General features: G+C 53.2%; 8 protein-coding genes across 8 annotated transcripts; 6 read left to right on the top strand and 2 right to left on the bottom strand.

Annotated features, from left to right (window-relative positions):
- Nucleotides 1-26: 26 nt before the first annotated feature.
- Nucleotides 27-678, bottom strand: BAUCODRAFT_127330 (uncharacterized protein; the record flags this gene model as incomplete). Its single annotated transcript, XM_007683563.1, has 3 exons — nucleotides 27-319; nucleotides 375-433; nucleotides 662-678. The coding sequence occupies 3 exons, from the start codon at nucleotides 676-678 to the stop codon at nucleotides 27-29; spliced, it is 369 nt and encodes a 122-aa protein (XP_007681753.1).
- Nucleotides 679-903: 225 nt separating this feature from the next.
- Nucleotides 904-2,227, top strand: BAUCODRAFT_39601 (uncharacterized protein). The gene is made up of 3 exons (XM_007683235.1): nucleotides 904-1,412; nucleotides 1,460-1,668; nucleotides 1,726-2,227. The coding sequence occupies exons 1-3, from the start codon at nucleotides 1,014-1,016 to the stop codon at nucleotides 2,069-2,071; spliced, it is 954 nt and encodes a 317-aa protein (XP_007681425.1). The 5' UTR covers nucleotides 904-1,013; the 3' UTR covers nucleotides 2,072-2,227.
- A 339-nt stretch (nucleotides 2,228-2,566) lies between these two features.
- Nucleotides 2,567-3,244, top strand: BAUCODRAFT_39600 (uncharacterized protein). The gene has a single exon (XM_007683234.1). It carries the CDS (start codon nucleotides 2,660-2,662, stop codon nucleotides 2,903-2,905), a length of 246 nt encoding a protein of 81 aa, XP_007681424.1. The 5' UTR covers nucleotides 2,567-2,659; the 3' UTR covers nucleotides 2,906-3,244.
- A 167-nt stretch (nucleotides 3,245-3,411) lies between these two features.
- BAUCODRAFT_39599 (uncharacterized protein) lies at nucleotides 3,412-4,001 on the top strand. Its single transcript, XM_007683233.1, has one exon. It carries the CDS (start codon nucleotides 3,757-3,759, stop codon nucleotides 3,985-3,987), a length of 231 nt encoding a protein of 76 aa, XP_007681423.1. The 5' UTR covers nucleotides 3,412-3,756; the 3' UTR covers nucleotides 3,988-4,001.
- A 506-nt stretch (nucleotides 4,002-4,507) lies between these two features.
- On the top strand, nucleotides 4,508-6,550 carry BAUCODRAFT_327165 (uncharacterized protein). The gene is made up of 3 exons (XM_007683562.1): nucleotides 4,508-5,964; nucleotides 6,021-6,176; nucleotides 6,232-6,550. The coding sequence occupies exons 1-3, from the start codon at nucleotides 4,627-4,629 to the stop codon at nucleotides 6,391-6,393; spliced, it is 1,656 nt and encodes a 551-aa protein (XP_007681752.1). The 5' UTR covers nucleotides 4,508-4,626; the 3' UTR covers nucleotides 6,394-6,550.
- Nucleotides 6,551-6,707: 157 nt separating this feature from the next.
- Nucleotides 6,708-7,969, top strand: BAUCODRAFT_127325 (uncharacterized protein; the record flags this gene model as incomplete). The annotated part of the gene is made up of 2 exons (XM_007683561.1): nucleotides 6,708-7,290; nucleotides 7,353-7,969. 2 exons carry the CDS (start codon nucleotides 6,708-6,710, stop codon nucleotides 7,967-7,969), a joined length of 1,200 nt encoding a protein of 399 aa, XP_007681751.1.
- Nucleotides 7,970-10,196: 2,227 nt separating this feature from the next.
- On the bottom strand, nucleotides 10,197-11,920 carry BAUCODRAFT_326972 (uncharacterized protein). The gene has a single exon (XM_007683560.1). The coding sequence runs from the start codon at nucleotides 11,679-11,681 to the stop codon at nucleotides 10,272-10,274; it is 1,410 nt and encodes a 469-aa protein (XP_007681750.1). The 5' UTR covers nucleotides 11,682-11,920; the 3' UTR covers nucleotides 10,197-10,271.
- Nucleotides 11,921-11,985: 65 nt separating this feature from the next.
- BAUCODRAFT_152680 (uncharacterized protein) lies at nucleotides 11,986-12,616 on the top strand (the record flags this gene model as incomplete). The annotated part of the gene is made up of 3 exons (XM_007683559.1): nucleotides 11,986-12,123; nucleotides 12,177-12,479; nucleotides 12,533-12,616. The coding sequence occupies 3 exons, from the start codon at nucleotides 11,986-11,988 to the stop codon at nucleotides 12,614-12,616; spliced, it is 525 nt and encodes a 174-aa protein (XP_007681749.1).
- Nucleotides 12,617-12,867: the final 251 nt, after the last annotated feature.

Genomic DNA, 12,867 nt, shown 5'->3' with positions numbered 1-12,867 from the left:
CCGCCTCTTTGCTTCTCGCGATCCAGTTAGTACGCATCGGTCTGGACTTGACTGATCTTTTTCAGCTCCCACTCCTTCGTGAACTCTTGATCGAGAGTTTGCAGCTCCTTGACTAGATCATTGCACGCCTGCACGACAGCCTCCTTCGGGCTGATTTCGCCATCGGTCTGTACGCGCAGCTTGAAGACGGCGAAGAGCGGGTGCGGGACTTGGTAGGCTGCGAAGAGAACATGAGGCGACTTCGTAAGCTTTGCGCGCAGCAGGTTGCCAAGAGTGTGGTCTTCCTTGTTGAAAGTGAAAAGGGCTGCATTTGGGACGCCTTGCAGTTCTATGTTAGCTAACATGAAGTCCGGTATTTGCTAAGCTTCACTTACGCGTCTCTATCTCGAAAGTGACCTTCTTCTCTCCCTCGCCTAGCAGGAACAACTCGAACCTGTCCGGTGGAAGGTCAATCTCAATGCACGAGCCAACGTGTCCGCGAAGGCGCGGGGCCTTGACGGCAGAGTACAGGGCGCTGTGACTATAGTCGCCAGGTCGTGTACGCCCACTTCCCTGTTTCGGCTTGACGTCGATATCAAGAACGGACATAGTAGGAAAGTGAAACGGGCTTTTGCGGTGCTTCGCTGGTATGTGGATGTCATTACGGAATGTTTCTGCTTACCTGTCTGGAGCGTTCATATTTGCGAATGTCAGGACACGGGATCACGCGCGCACCCGTGGCAACACTGATGTGTTATGAAGAGGAGAGAAGGAAGGTGCGATGGAGCTTGCAACTGCGACTCAATAAAGAAATCGCGAAGACGAAGTCGATTGGCGGGCCGATGCGGCGCGGAGGTCCCTCCGATGAAGCAACGCACGAGTCAGTGTGGCAGCTGGCTGACAAACCCACTGGTCCTTTCGGCCCATGCCCTCGTTATCCCCATCCGTTGCCGATGTTGAAACATCTTGCCGGCCCGCGGACTGAGTAGGACAAGAGGACGGTGACTTGTTTCCTGTCTCGAAAGGGACACAACATGAGCGTCCCGACGCGCCTAACGCCAACATGCTTTGGGACCACTGGACCGAGGGGGTCCGGTCTTGCGTCACTCATTATTAAGCCGCATTGGAGCTTCCAAAGTACTTGTAGGAGCTTTACATTCCCGCCAGCTTATTCGTTTCGTCAAACCACTGTTTCCGTTCGTCAGAGACAGTCCCGCAGCTTTCCCTATAGTACCACGACACACAGTATGGCGCCTCAACTTTACACCGATGAAACTCCCGATGAGGTGAAGAATGCCAAAGGTCTTCACCTCATCACCATGAACACACCCAATGGTCAGGCTGTTCAGATTATGCTGGAGGAGCTCAAGGATGCTTACGGTACCGAGTGGACGACTACGCTTATCAACATCATGACCAACGAGCAAAAGAAGGTGCGTTAGCCCGCAACATAGTCCGGGCGAGTCACTGACCAGCGCAGGACTGGTTTCTTCGTCTGGACCCGAACGGACGAATCCCGGTTCTTGTGGACAACACCCAGAACCCTCCGTTCCCGTCAATGGAGACAAGTGCCGAGATGTTCTACCTTCTTAAGCAGTACGACAAGGAAGACCGCTTCGGCTTCAAGGACGACCTCGAGCGGAACCAATGCCTTCAGTGGACTTTCTTCTGGCATGGCTCCGGCGCCCCGTACGTTTGACCAACTTGACTGACGTCGGACTATTGCCACTGACCTGCATCAAACAGCTACCAAGGGCAAGTAAACCACTTCAACAAGTTCGCAAAGGAGAAGATCCCATACGCCATTGACCGCTTCAAGAACGAGACTCTCCGCGTCTACGGTGTGCTCGAGATCCAGCTATCTGGCAAGTACTCCGACTCTGGACCACGAGAGTACCTTGCCGGCAAGGGCAAGGGAAAGTATAGTGTCGCAGACATGAAGACTTGGCCGTGGGTCAAGGGTTACGAGTTCAGCGGTTTCACCAAAGAGGACATGCAGCCTTTCCCGAATGTGCTGAAGTGGATTGATCGTATTGCGGAGAGGCCGGCGGTGCAGAGAGGCATCGGAGAAGCGTATACGCAGAAACAGTAAGACCGAGACCTGCAGTGTGCGTATACACTCCGATCTTGTAGGCCGACGACATGTCTAGACCCCATCTCTGAAGGCTTATATCTCCAAAAGACGCTTCGGTAAGATATCAGGAATTATCTTAAAAATTACACAAAACGAGCAACCACTGGAGCCGGCTCTTCAGGTTATATTGAACAATTTACCTGCCTTCAATAGAGGCCGGCTTCACTCTGACTTTCTATTTCCTTCCTTTTTCCTGCCTCTACACTAATACACTAAGCACCGACGATCTATACTTACTTCATCCTTCATTCCGCCCATTCTGACCATCATTGAAATGCAATGAGCGCATACCCTGAACCTGAGCAAACTCCGACGTTGATACTGCTTTGATGGGCTGGCGAAGTATCCAGATGACAAATGAAATTCACGATGCTCATTCATGTGCAGCGACCAAGTACACACTTGTGCTTTGTCGTCTTTACACCTGTCTCGCTGCTGTGCTTGAGTCCTGACGACTGCTCGGAATCCAGTGCCAACCCCGACATACAACATCTGGGAACGTAATACAAAGGAGCTACTCTTTGACACTCGAGCCCACTTGCAGCCATGGACTCGCCTGAAGTTCTTGACACAGCGACGGACCCAGTGCGCTATTCTGGTGGCAGGAAACCAGCCGTTGAGATCACCAAAGGTGAGGAAGGAGCCGGTAGTGGAGCTATTGTCAAGCAGCGAGCCGGCAAGGAGCAAAAAGTCAAAGGAGCAGCTAAGGAGAAGAGACCGCTCGGTCCGTGTACGCTCGAAGTCACCCTCAACCTCGTCAGCACGCTGACTACGAGTGCTGCAAGAAGCTAGATGTGACGCTCATGCTTACCCTTTGACGGCAGAACCAAAGCTGTAGAGATCGGCGTGATCATCGCTTACATTGTTGATAGGATGACAACGGCCACCAACCACAAGGAGCCACTCTAGCTTACAGAACTCATCACGGGTCAGACAGGCAGTGGAGTCGAGATTGTCACGCAACAGCTGTTTATGAAAAAGAGTGATCCGAAAGCCAAGTTCACAAACAACGGCTTCTAAGTTAGCGAGGACAGATTCTGCCATCTCGACACACTGAAGCTGCGAAGAGGTACCAGGGGCAAGGACTAAGCGATCTCGTCCTGTAAACCTTCCACAGGCTGCTTTGCTGGCTGGAGAACGGCTTGGCGTATGACGGGACGGTCGTGCTTACTCCTGCCACGCCGCAGGAGCAAAAGGATCAGTTCGAGGGCACCATATATGAACAGAGAGGTAAGATGATCACATTCTATGAGCGCTGCGGTTACATGCTGATATGTCGCGGGCCTGAGCGTGTCGAAGACTCGGCGTCACTTATGTGTACGACGGTTCGGATGTGCTTGCAGGGTTACCACATATCTGTTAGCACCTTTCGTGCCGCTAGCACATGTCCTGTACGAATAATGGAGAGTCTCACATTGCTCACCATGTCAATATTTATGAGACTAGGTCTGAGCTGGCGACACCGAATTGCAAGTCGATCTCAGGGCCACGGCTGCTGGCTGGCAGAAGACTGACTTTATAACCAACACTGAGCGAAGCGGCTTTAAGGTGATGGCTGAAGGGTCAAAAAAGCTCGAAGGTCTCTAAGTCCGTGAGAAGCCGAGATTAATATACTGTGCATCGCACAGCTAGCGATTGCGAGTATGGAACGCTTGCAACACTCGATCGGAAGACTGACGCCAGCAACCAGTCTGAAGTGGCGCATGCTATGCTCCTTCTGTCTGACAGGTCCACAAGTACCCGCCAGATGCAAGCACAAACTGGCTCGGGATGAAATCAGGAGGCTAATCAGCAACTGCGCAGCAACGACAGGCAAATGGTGCACTTTGACAGTATATGCTATGTATGGTAGGGGCAACTTACATCATGCTTAGCCTTCGGCTAGACGAGCAACACACATTATGCATATGTATGGCGCGAAAACCATCCACCATTGCGGTGCCGCTCAAGGAGCTTGCTCAAACCACCGCTCCATCTCATAATCAACAATGAGACAACTAAGCTATAGCACCCATGTTTGGCTCTTGTGTAGGTCCGTGTTTACAGGACTGGGCGGACGAGACGGCGTTAAGCATCCTCCATGCATAAGCTCCTGGAAGTAGAGTAAGCGCAGGTTCCCAACCTGTGCTGATTGGCCGCCGTAAGGCGCACAAGGCTGGCACAAAGCTTGCATAACAAGCATTCCGTTTCCGAGATAGACAATGTCGGCAAGCCGGCATGCACAGCAGGCTCGACCACTATGAATGGCGTTTAACACAACTCCTGTTTATTTAGCCTGACAGGAGGTGCCTCTATATCATGGTGTTTCTTCCGTTCCTCATGTTATGTTTCTGAACTATATTGGTTCAAGCATCGCCCTTGGCTAGACGAAGCATTCGTTGTGGAACCTTCCGGAGGCCAAAGCTTCAACGCAAGGTAAGCACTTCAAGTCGGTCTTCATCGTTGCGACACGCATGAATGGTGACACTGGCTGGCCATGGCTAATATGATGGTCGTAGGTATTTGCCTGCGGCATGGCTGCTCCACACATCCCAGGCGTCTTCGGCGGCGACCTACCAGAGAAGGAGCGGGAAGCGTACGAAGAGGGCCACGATGCCGACATCCAGGAACCGCATGCGCTAGCTAAGGAGGCTGAGGTGTCTCCCATCGACAAAGGAACCGATGTAGAGCACCAGAGGGAGCACTCTGCGCCTTCATCGGTAACAGGCACGGCCGACATGGAGAAGGCGCAACCACACATGACCGAAGCAGAGCAAGAAGAACAGGATCCGAACATCGTTGACTGGGATGGCCCAGATGACCCAGCGAACCCGCAAAACTGGTCACCACGGAAGAAGTGGTCGAACATTGCTGTACTTTCGATCCTTACGCTGCTTACGCCCCTGGCATCATCCATGTTCGCTCCGGGCGTGCCTGAAGTCATGGCGGACTTCGAGTCGGACAACCAGAGCTTGGCTACCTTCGTCGTCTCCGTGTACCTTCTAGGCTTCGCTTTCGGGCCATTGATAATTGCTCCGCTGAGCGAACTGTACGGAAGAGTGATGGTCTACCACGTCTGCAACGTTGGCTTCATAGCGTGGACAGTTGCTTGCGCTCTCGCGACTGATATGAATATGCTCATCGGCTTCCGGTTCATGGCTGGTGCATTCGGCATCGCGCCCATTACCAATGGTGGCGGCACCATTGCGGACATGATGCCTCCTGAGCAGCGTGGCGCGGCCATGTCAATATGGGCACTCGGACCTCTTATCGGACCTGTCATTGGCCCTGTCGCTGGTGGCTTCCTGGCCAAAGCCGAGGGCTGGAGGTGGATCTTTTGGGTTATCGCCATGGCGGTCGGCGTAATGTCTATCGCTGGCCTCTTCGTGATGCGCGAAACATACGCTACTACCCTCCTTCAAAGGAAGACGAAGCGCCTGCAGAAGGAGACAGGCAACATGAATCTCCGATCGAAGCTAGACTCTAACCTGGACGCAAAGACTCTGTTCATCCAAGCGATCGTACGGCCAACGAAGCTGCTGTTCCTGTCACCTATCTGCGGCTTCATGGCGTTGTACATGGCATTCATCTATGCCATTTTGTACTTGCTTTTCACGACGTTCACTTTCGTCTTCGAAGATTCTTACCACTTCTCGGAGAGCACCGTCGGCCTTGTCTATATCGGCTGCGGCATCGGTATGCTTCTGGGTTTGCTCATGCTAGGCGTGTCTATCGATCCGCTCATGAAGCGCCTCGCGAATAAGCATAACGATGGCAAGATCAAGCCGGAGTATCGCTTGCCAATATTGATGTACACCGGGTGGACCATTCCCTTCGGCCTGTTCCTGTATGGTTGGACCGCTCAATATGAGGTATGCATTCGAATCGAAGACTCGTGAGATAATTCAATACTAACTGATTGTCGCAGATACACTGGGCGGTCCCGCTTCTTGGCACACTCTTCGTCGGCATTGGGCTGATCGCGGCCTTCATGTGCGTGATCACGTACTTGGTCGACAGCTTCGGCCGATACGCTGCGTCTGCGACTGCGGCGAACACGGTGCTGCGCTCCATCTTCGGCGCTGTAAGTGGCAATAATATACAGCCAGTAGATCATCATGTGGCTGACGTTCCGCGAGGTCTTTCCCCTCTTCGCACTCCAGCTTTACGACAGACTTGGGCTAGGCTGGGGCAACAGCCTCATTGCCTTTATCGCGTTGGCCCTCTGCCCGATTCCGTTCTTGTTCTATTGGTATGGCGAAAGACTTCGTACACATCCGAAGTTCCAGGTTAAGCTTTGAGTGGCATAACTGCGAGAAGTATAATATGCAGACTCTCCGTAGCGGACAAATGCTCGAGATTGGGATCCTTACCATGATCCTAAATCACAAAGGCTCCCAACGAACACGACTTCTAGTTGACATGCAGCGGCAACAGCCCGGAAAGCCGTAGGTGTCCGCCGGTTCACAAACGGCAGGCACGATCGACCGGCCCCGCCACACGCCAAGTTAATTGCGAATGTCAGGTCGCGATCTTTGCTTGAACACCTGGCACATTCCGTCCTTCACTTGCCGATACATGTTCATTACACCCTTTGACTAGCACTGCGGTAGTCATGGCGAAGGGCGCTACTAAGAAAGCTCGTGACGCCATCGCTAAGGTCTTGGGACCTGAACCCTCTCTTTCCATAGAACAGATCGCGCAACTCGACCGCCTGGTCGCCGAGCACTACACCGAGATCCACGGCTTGCGCGCCGCGAATGCCGCAATAGCTTCTCGCGAACGTGCTGCTAAGAAGGCCGTTGAGCTCCGCAAGGATGAGGTCAAACACCTGAACAAGAAGGTGCAAGATCGCACCCAAGAGGTTGCCAATGTGAAGGCGGAGATGAACAAGCTGGAACGTGTACATGCAGCCCTCGAAAAGGGGTTGTGTGACCGCGATGATCGGATTGCCAGAATGATCAAGGAGTCGAGCAAGGCTCGCCGCGAACATACAGAAGATGCGGGCTACGGCAAGCGCTTTGCCCAGCATGCCCCCGCTGACAATCGCAAGCTTCTCGAGCAGCATAAGACCATAAACGACCAGCAGCGTCGCATCACCGAGCTCGAGGAGGCAAACGAAGAATCTGACCTAGCGCTCCACCTCGCAGAGGCGACATGGGCGAAGGCGCACGTGGAGCGCGACGCCTCGAAAGCCAGTAAGCTAAGACTCTTCCTGCGAATCTCCCATGGCACGAAGCATCTACTAACTGCTGCGTAGTGTGTGTATCTCCGTGCCTAAGCATCATGGTTGAGGTCCAGTGTTGTGCTGACGCTGACAACTATAGGTTGGTTGACCGTGAAGCGCACATCATCCGTCTTACCGAGCAGATCCGCGGGCTGACAAGCATCGCTGGAGCGTCCAACGCTGCCGTTGGTGCCGCTCTCGAAGCTCAGGCGCAGCAAGACCTCACGCTTGTGAAGCGCCTGCAGGCCGACCTTGCCGCTCGCGACGCTACCATAGATGATCTGCAAGGCTCAAAGGCCGATTCTATCCGCAATTTGCAAGACAAGCACGAGGCATTATTGCAGAACTACGGCGCTGTAAAGCAAGATTTCGAGCAGTTTTGCCGCGAAAGTAAGCGCGATTTCAATGTGTACATGTCCTCGGCTGAGGAGCAGTTGCGCAATCTCGAGGAGAGGCAAGAGGCGTTAATGAAGAAGCACAGCCAAGTCAAGCAGGATCTTGAGCTCAAGCTTCGAGGTGCAGAGGAGCGTGTCATTGACGCGAAAACGCGCGGAGACAGTGCTCTTGCAGAGAAGACGTCTGAGCTGAAGGTCATCTTGGATGACCAGCAAAAACTGATCGAGAAGCTGCTGGCCGCGAACAGGGCGTAGATGCAGGCTCAGGCGGCCATAGCGATATGCGTCCCATCGAGAACGCCTGAGCCACAGCTGACTCTGCTACTTACTCGGATCTGTAGGTCTGGTGGCAGGCTGCGAGCAAGGCCCAGATGCTTTTCCGCCCCAGGTATAGCAGTAAGTAATTGACTCTAGATAGTGACAGTACCTATCGCGAGTGGACGGTGCACCTACCCCCGTACCTCAGAACCACATCATGTATACTGTGTCACTCACGATACTATCGTTGACTTTGCCGCTTGCTAATGTGAGAGGGAGAGTGGACAGGCATACATCACAACTTCATTTGGTACACACTGGTTATATTCCACAACGGTATTGATCCTCTCACCTGTTGGACTAACTTGGGTCCAGCCAGCTGACTGCCATACCAGAGAAGCAGAAACCTCAGACCGTTGGCTCACTTGCACAATTCACTTGCGATCAGACACATGTCACGAGCCAGCCTCGAGCCTCTAAATCCTTCTTGACCAACCAACCACTCTGCACCATCATCCACCAGCAACACGACAGACCATCCCGAAGACAGTTGCTCCGTCTGAACATCCTCAATCTCAACATCAAGAACACATCTTCTGGATTACCGAACGTCAAGCTTACCATAGCCGTCCTCTAAATGTGCTTCGTCCATATCGAGGAGGCCTGCGGCTCGTCAAGCATGCCGTTCAGCTCGTGCTCGGAGTCTAGCCATGGCGACAATACGAAGGTCTCGCCAAATTGCAACGCCATGAGTTCGTCAGCTGCTTTGAAGCGCAAGTCGAGCTTGATCCTGGGCGAAAATGATGTGAAGAAGCTGCGAGCATCGAGCGAGGAACCTTATTTCAGCCGTCAACCAATAGCGACGGGCCACGGTACTCTCGAGGTTCAGCACGAAGCGCACCAGGTGGCCTTGGCTAAGGTGACGGAACAGCTGAAGAAATTGGAGGCCGAGCGTACAAAGGCGCAGGAGCGAAGCGTAAAAGAGGAAGCGGAGCTTCATGAACTGCGTTACAAGATTGCAGCGTACCAGGTCCGGGAAGAAAAGCGAAGGAAAAGCGGAATCACTGAGCAGGAAGCCGTGCGGGAAGAGGCGACTGCAACCACACGAAAGATCGCGGAGAATGCTAAGCTGAAGTACGAGAAGAAGTTGCGTGGCGTTGAAGACGAGTACAAAGCCCAAATTGCAGCCATAGAAGAGAAGCATGTTCAGCGGATGCAGAAGAGCGAGACGACGCACATAAAGCAGCTTGATGAACAGAAAGCGAAGCATGCGGAACAGCAAAAGGTTACGAGAGATGCAGTGGACAAGAAGCTTTCACAGTGGCGGATCAAGCTAAACGAGAAAGTTACTGAGGCCCATAGGAAAGTCAATGAAGCTAAGGCATCGGAGAGGGAGATCAAGAAGGAATGTACCGAACTCACGAGACAGCTCAAAGACGAGCAAAAGGCGGAGATCGACAAGTGGAAGCCGGAGACGAACGCGGCATTGAAGGAGAAGTTGGCGAAGATTAAAGGGCAGCAAAAGGAGATTCAAAAGCTCCAAGAAGCGGCCGACAACGAGAAGCAGAGGGCCGAGCGGCTCCAAGATGGACTGAGTGGTTTCGAGGAGCAGAAGAAGACGCTTGAGCATATAATCAAGCAAAAGGATGAGAAGGAGATTTATCTTCAGGGTGAGATTAGCACCCGAGAAGCGAGACTTGAGGAGCTACACCAAAGTCACACTACCGAGAAAAGGAATATGCTCGACAAGCTGAAGCACGAAGGCCAGCGTTGGCAGCTGCAATACGACATAGCGCAGGGTTACGGGCACGCTCTTACGCAGCAGCGGCGCGCCAACTTCGACCTCAAGCACATGGTCGCCAGCCGGGAAAAGCGCATTGAGGCTATGGTTGCAGAGCTGAAAACGGCGCAGCGTGAGCTGCGTCAGTCGAAGGTGGAGATAGAGAGCTTGAGGGCTACCGTTGTCACTCTTCAAGCAACGACGGACCCTTCAAGCGGTGGGGCCAGGTTGTCGGAAGATTTGCCACAGGAGATCGCAGGGCTGATGGAAGCGGATGGTGGTGGAGAACAAACGCCGGAGAATGAGGAGATCGAGCAGTTTCTGCCGGGGCTTCTCTCAGCCAGCAAGGACGAGATTGCCTCGCAGTAACGCGGCGAGGGTGCGTGTATGGAGGCCCGTGCACGGTCCCATTGCTCGAGGCATCTGCAAGCTGGATGGGACGAGGAAGAACAAAGACCTGCGTTGAGGCGCAGGCCAAACAGACTACCAGTTTGCGACCATGTTACACACCAGGTATCTCTAGAACGCCAGTGGCGGCATTATGTCTCCAATTGTCACTTCTTGCTCTCTCAGTATCTTAGAAGGCGCGTCCTCGACTGGGTCAATCTCCTTTTGCAACCTTGCCGCCACCCTGTCAGCTTCGTGCCATACTCGCAGCAGATTCCTGCCAACGACTTTCCCAACATCATGCTCCTTGACGCCTTTGTCGAGCAGCATCTGTACGAGGTCCGGGTACTTCTCCACGCCTTCCAGCCCTCTTGGTGTGCTTGGAATGCCGTCGAAGTCGCTCCCCAAACCGACGTGGTCGTACCCTATTAGCCCACCGATATGCATGATGTGCTCCACCACGTGCTCAAGAGTGCTCGTCTCCTCAACGAAGTCTGGCAAGCCGTTCGTGTTGTTGCTCGACTTGCAGCTGACAAAGTCCGGAGCGAAGTTAACCATGACCAAACTGTTGCGCTCCTTGACAAGCTGTAGCACATCATCGGGGACGTTGCGGGGGTGTGGACAGAGTGCGTATGCGCTGGAATGACTGAAGATTGGCGGTGCAATGCTACCATTCCAGCCTTTCTCTGGAGCGCCGCCAAGCACATCTCGCATGGTGTCTATTGAGACATGACTGAGATCAACAAGCATTCCTAACCTATTCATCTCCAAGATCAACTCGTGCCCAGCCTTGCTTACGCCGCCATGGTACGGCTTTGACTTGCCGAATTCGCCATCGACAGTGACAGCGGCAGCATCGGCGTACTTATTGTGGCAATTCCAGGTCAGAGTGCTGTACCTGACGCCAAGTCGGTGATACAGACGCAGTGTCGCCAACGAGTTCCCAATTTGATGCAGACCCTCAATTGCTAATGGCGAGATGAGCTTGCCTTCTCTGTAAAAATTCTGCTCCGCTTCGGCCGCACTTCTTGGCAGAGTGAAGTACTTGGGATACCTCACGGACAGTCGATTGTAAAGGTCGAGCTGCTCCAACGTCGCTTTGACAAACGGGGCATACACCTCGTCAGAGAAGTCGAAACCGTCTGACGGACATGGTACCCAGGCAGACCAAAAGGCGCCTCCCATGTGGCCAGCATCCAGTTTGGGAATGTCGACGTGCCCGTACAGTCCACCCTCCTCGAATGGCTTGGTGAAGTTCTTCTCGTAGATACGGTTGCCGTACATTGCTCGCACTAAGATTAAGAAATCGACGTGTCCATCAATGAGCGGGTATTTAGAAAGTAAGCTAGCCGCTCCAGTCTGCGTTGTCCACGGCAAGATGCCAATCAATAGGCCTAGAGTTCGGAGGAGCAGAAGCAGAGCCAGTATTACACCAGCGATGGCCAGCGGAAACCGTAGCCTTCGCACGGGCTTGTTGACCGCTGGCTTTGCATACTGCACACCGTCCAGTGTTCGGTTAGAGAGAAGAGGCTTGTGCTCCATTTCGTGCACCAGCTAATCAACCGCCGATGCGGAAGACAGGCAGCGAAAAGGTCAGAGATCACTATAAACTTACATGTGGGCGGAATAGGCTGAGGACAACAGCTATAGATAACTTATCGGCTTAACAAGCAGGGCGATGATCGCGTCGGAAGCGGAGCTCGAAAGCTGCGCCCAGTCACGTTGCTACGGCAGGCTAGACCGTGCAGTGGACGTCAATGGCATCGCTTCAAGGCGACGATTGATCCAAGCGATGGTGCGGAATATCACCACAACCGTACTGCAAGGTGTCAACCGGTACGCCAATATGGCACTCATATCAGCCTACACCATTATACGTGCGATCTCGCTTTTCCACATGACCGCGGCCTACTTCTTCCTCGTAACGCCGAAGACCATTGTTGACCAGAACGTTGTCTTCATCCTTGGCGAAGCCATGAAGCTGGTAGGTGGAGCACCGTATGCCGTTGCTGTGACCCCCTAGCTGATTTCTTGAAGCCCCATGTTACTTCCATGGACAAACCCAGCGAAGGATCTGCCTTCATAGCGGTCATTCTCGCGCTGCTTGGCGTCTCAGATCTTACTGCTGCGAATATGACGGAGGAGGTAGCGCTTCAGTATTGGCTTGCAAACGTGCCAGTGCGCCTCTGTTTCTTCTTCGTGATCTCGGGTTACGCCTACTTGTTCAAGGAAGGTGGCACTTTTGGTTCCAAGCAAGCATATGGAGACAGTGTCGGCGAACCTTTGCAGAACAGTCTCGTCTTCGCCTGGGGCTTCCTAGAACTAGCTGCTTGGTTCTGGGTACGTATCTTCAGCGCGGACTTGACATGTCTACACGTGACTGACTGGCACAGATCTTCACAAGCTTGCGGGAGGAGCGACGTCAACTTCAGCAACGCCATCTAGATCACCTAAAGGCAGAGCAGGACAGTCTCTAGTTTGTTTACAAGTGCTACTAGCCATATTATTGAAGCGTCCTCCCCAAGGCCTCGCTGTATTGCGGCCACCATATGTAACACACCTTCAGCAGCAATGACTCGTACAGCTCGCTACTACTCAAGGTATGCTGCTCTTTCGGTAGGCAGTGGACCAGGAACACAATGTAAAACCTCGTTGACGCCTATCAGGGTTGGATGCATTGGCCTAAATTGCGACATTTGTTGTGCAAGCGAATAGATCTGCGACAATC

The sequence above is a fragment of the Baudoinia panamericana genome (genome assembly GCF_000338955.1).
Source record: "Baudoinia panamericana UAMH 10762 unplaced genomic scaffold BAUCOscaffold_15, whole genome shotgun sequence".
Taxonomy (NCBI): Eukaryota; Fungi; Ascomycota; class Dothideomycetes; order Mycosphaerellales; family Teratosphaeriaceae; genus Baudoinia; species Baudoinia panamericana.
The sequence above is the reverse complement of the archived record's forward strand: the minus strand, read 5'-3'. Positions and strand labels throughout refer to the sequence as shown.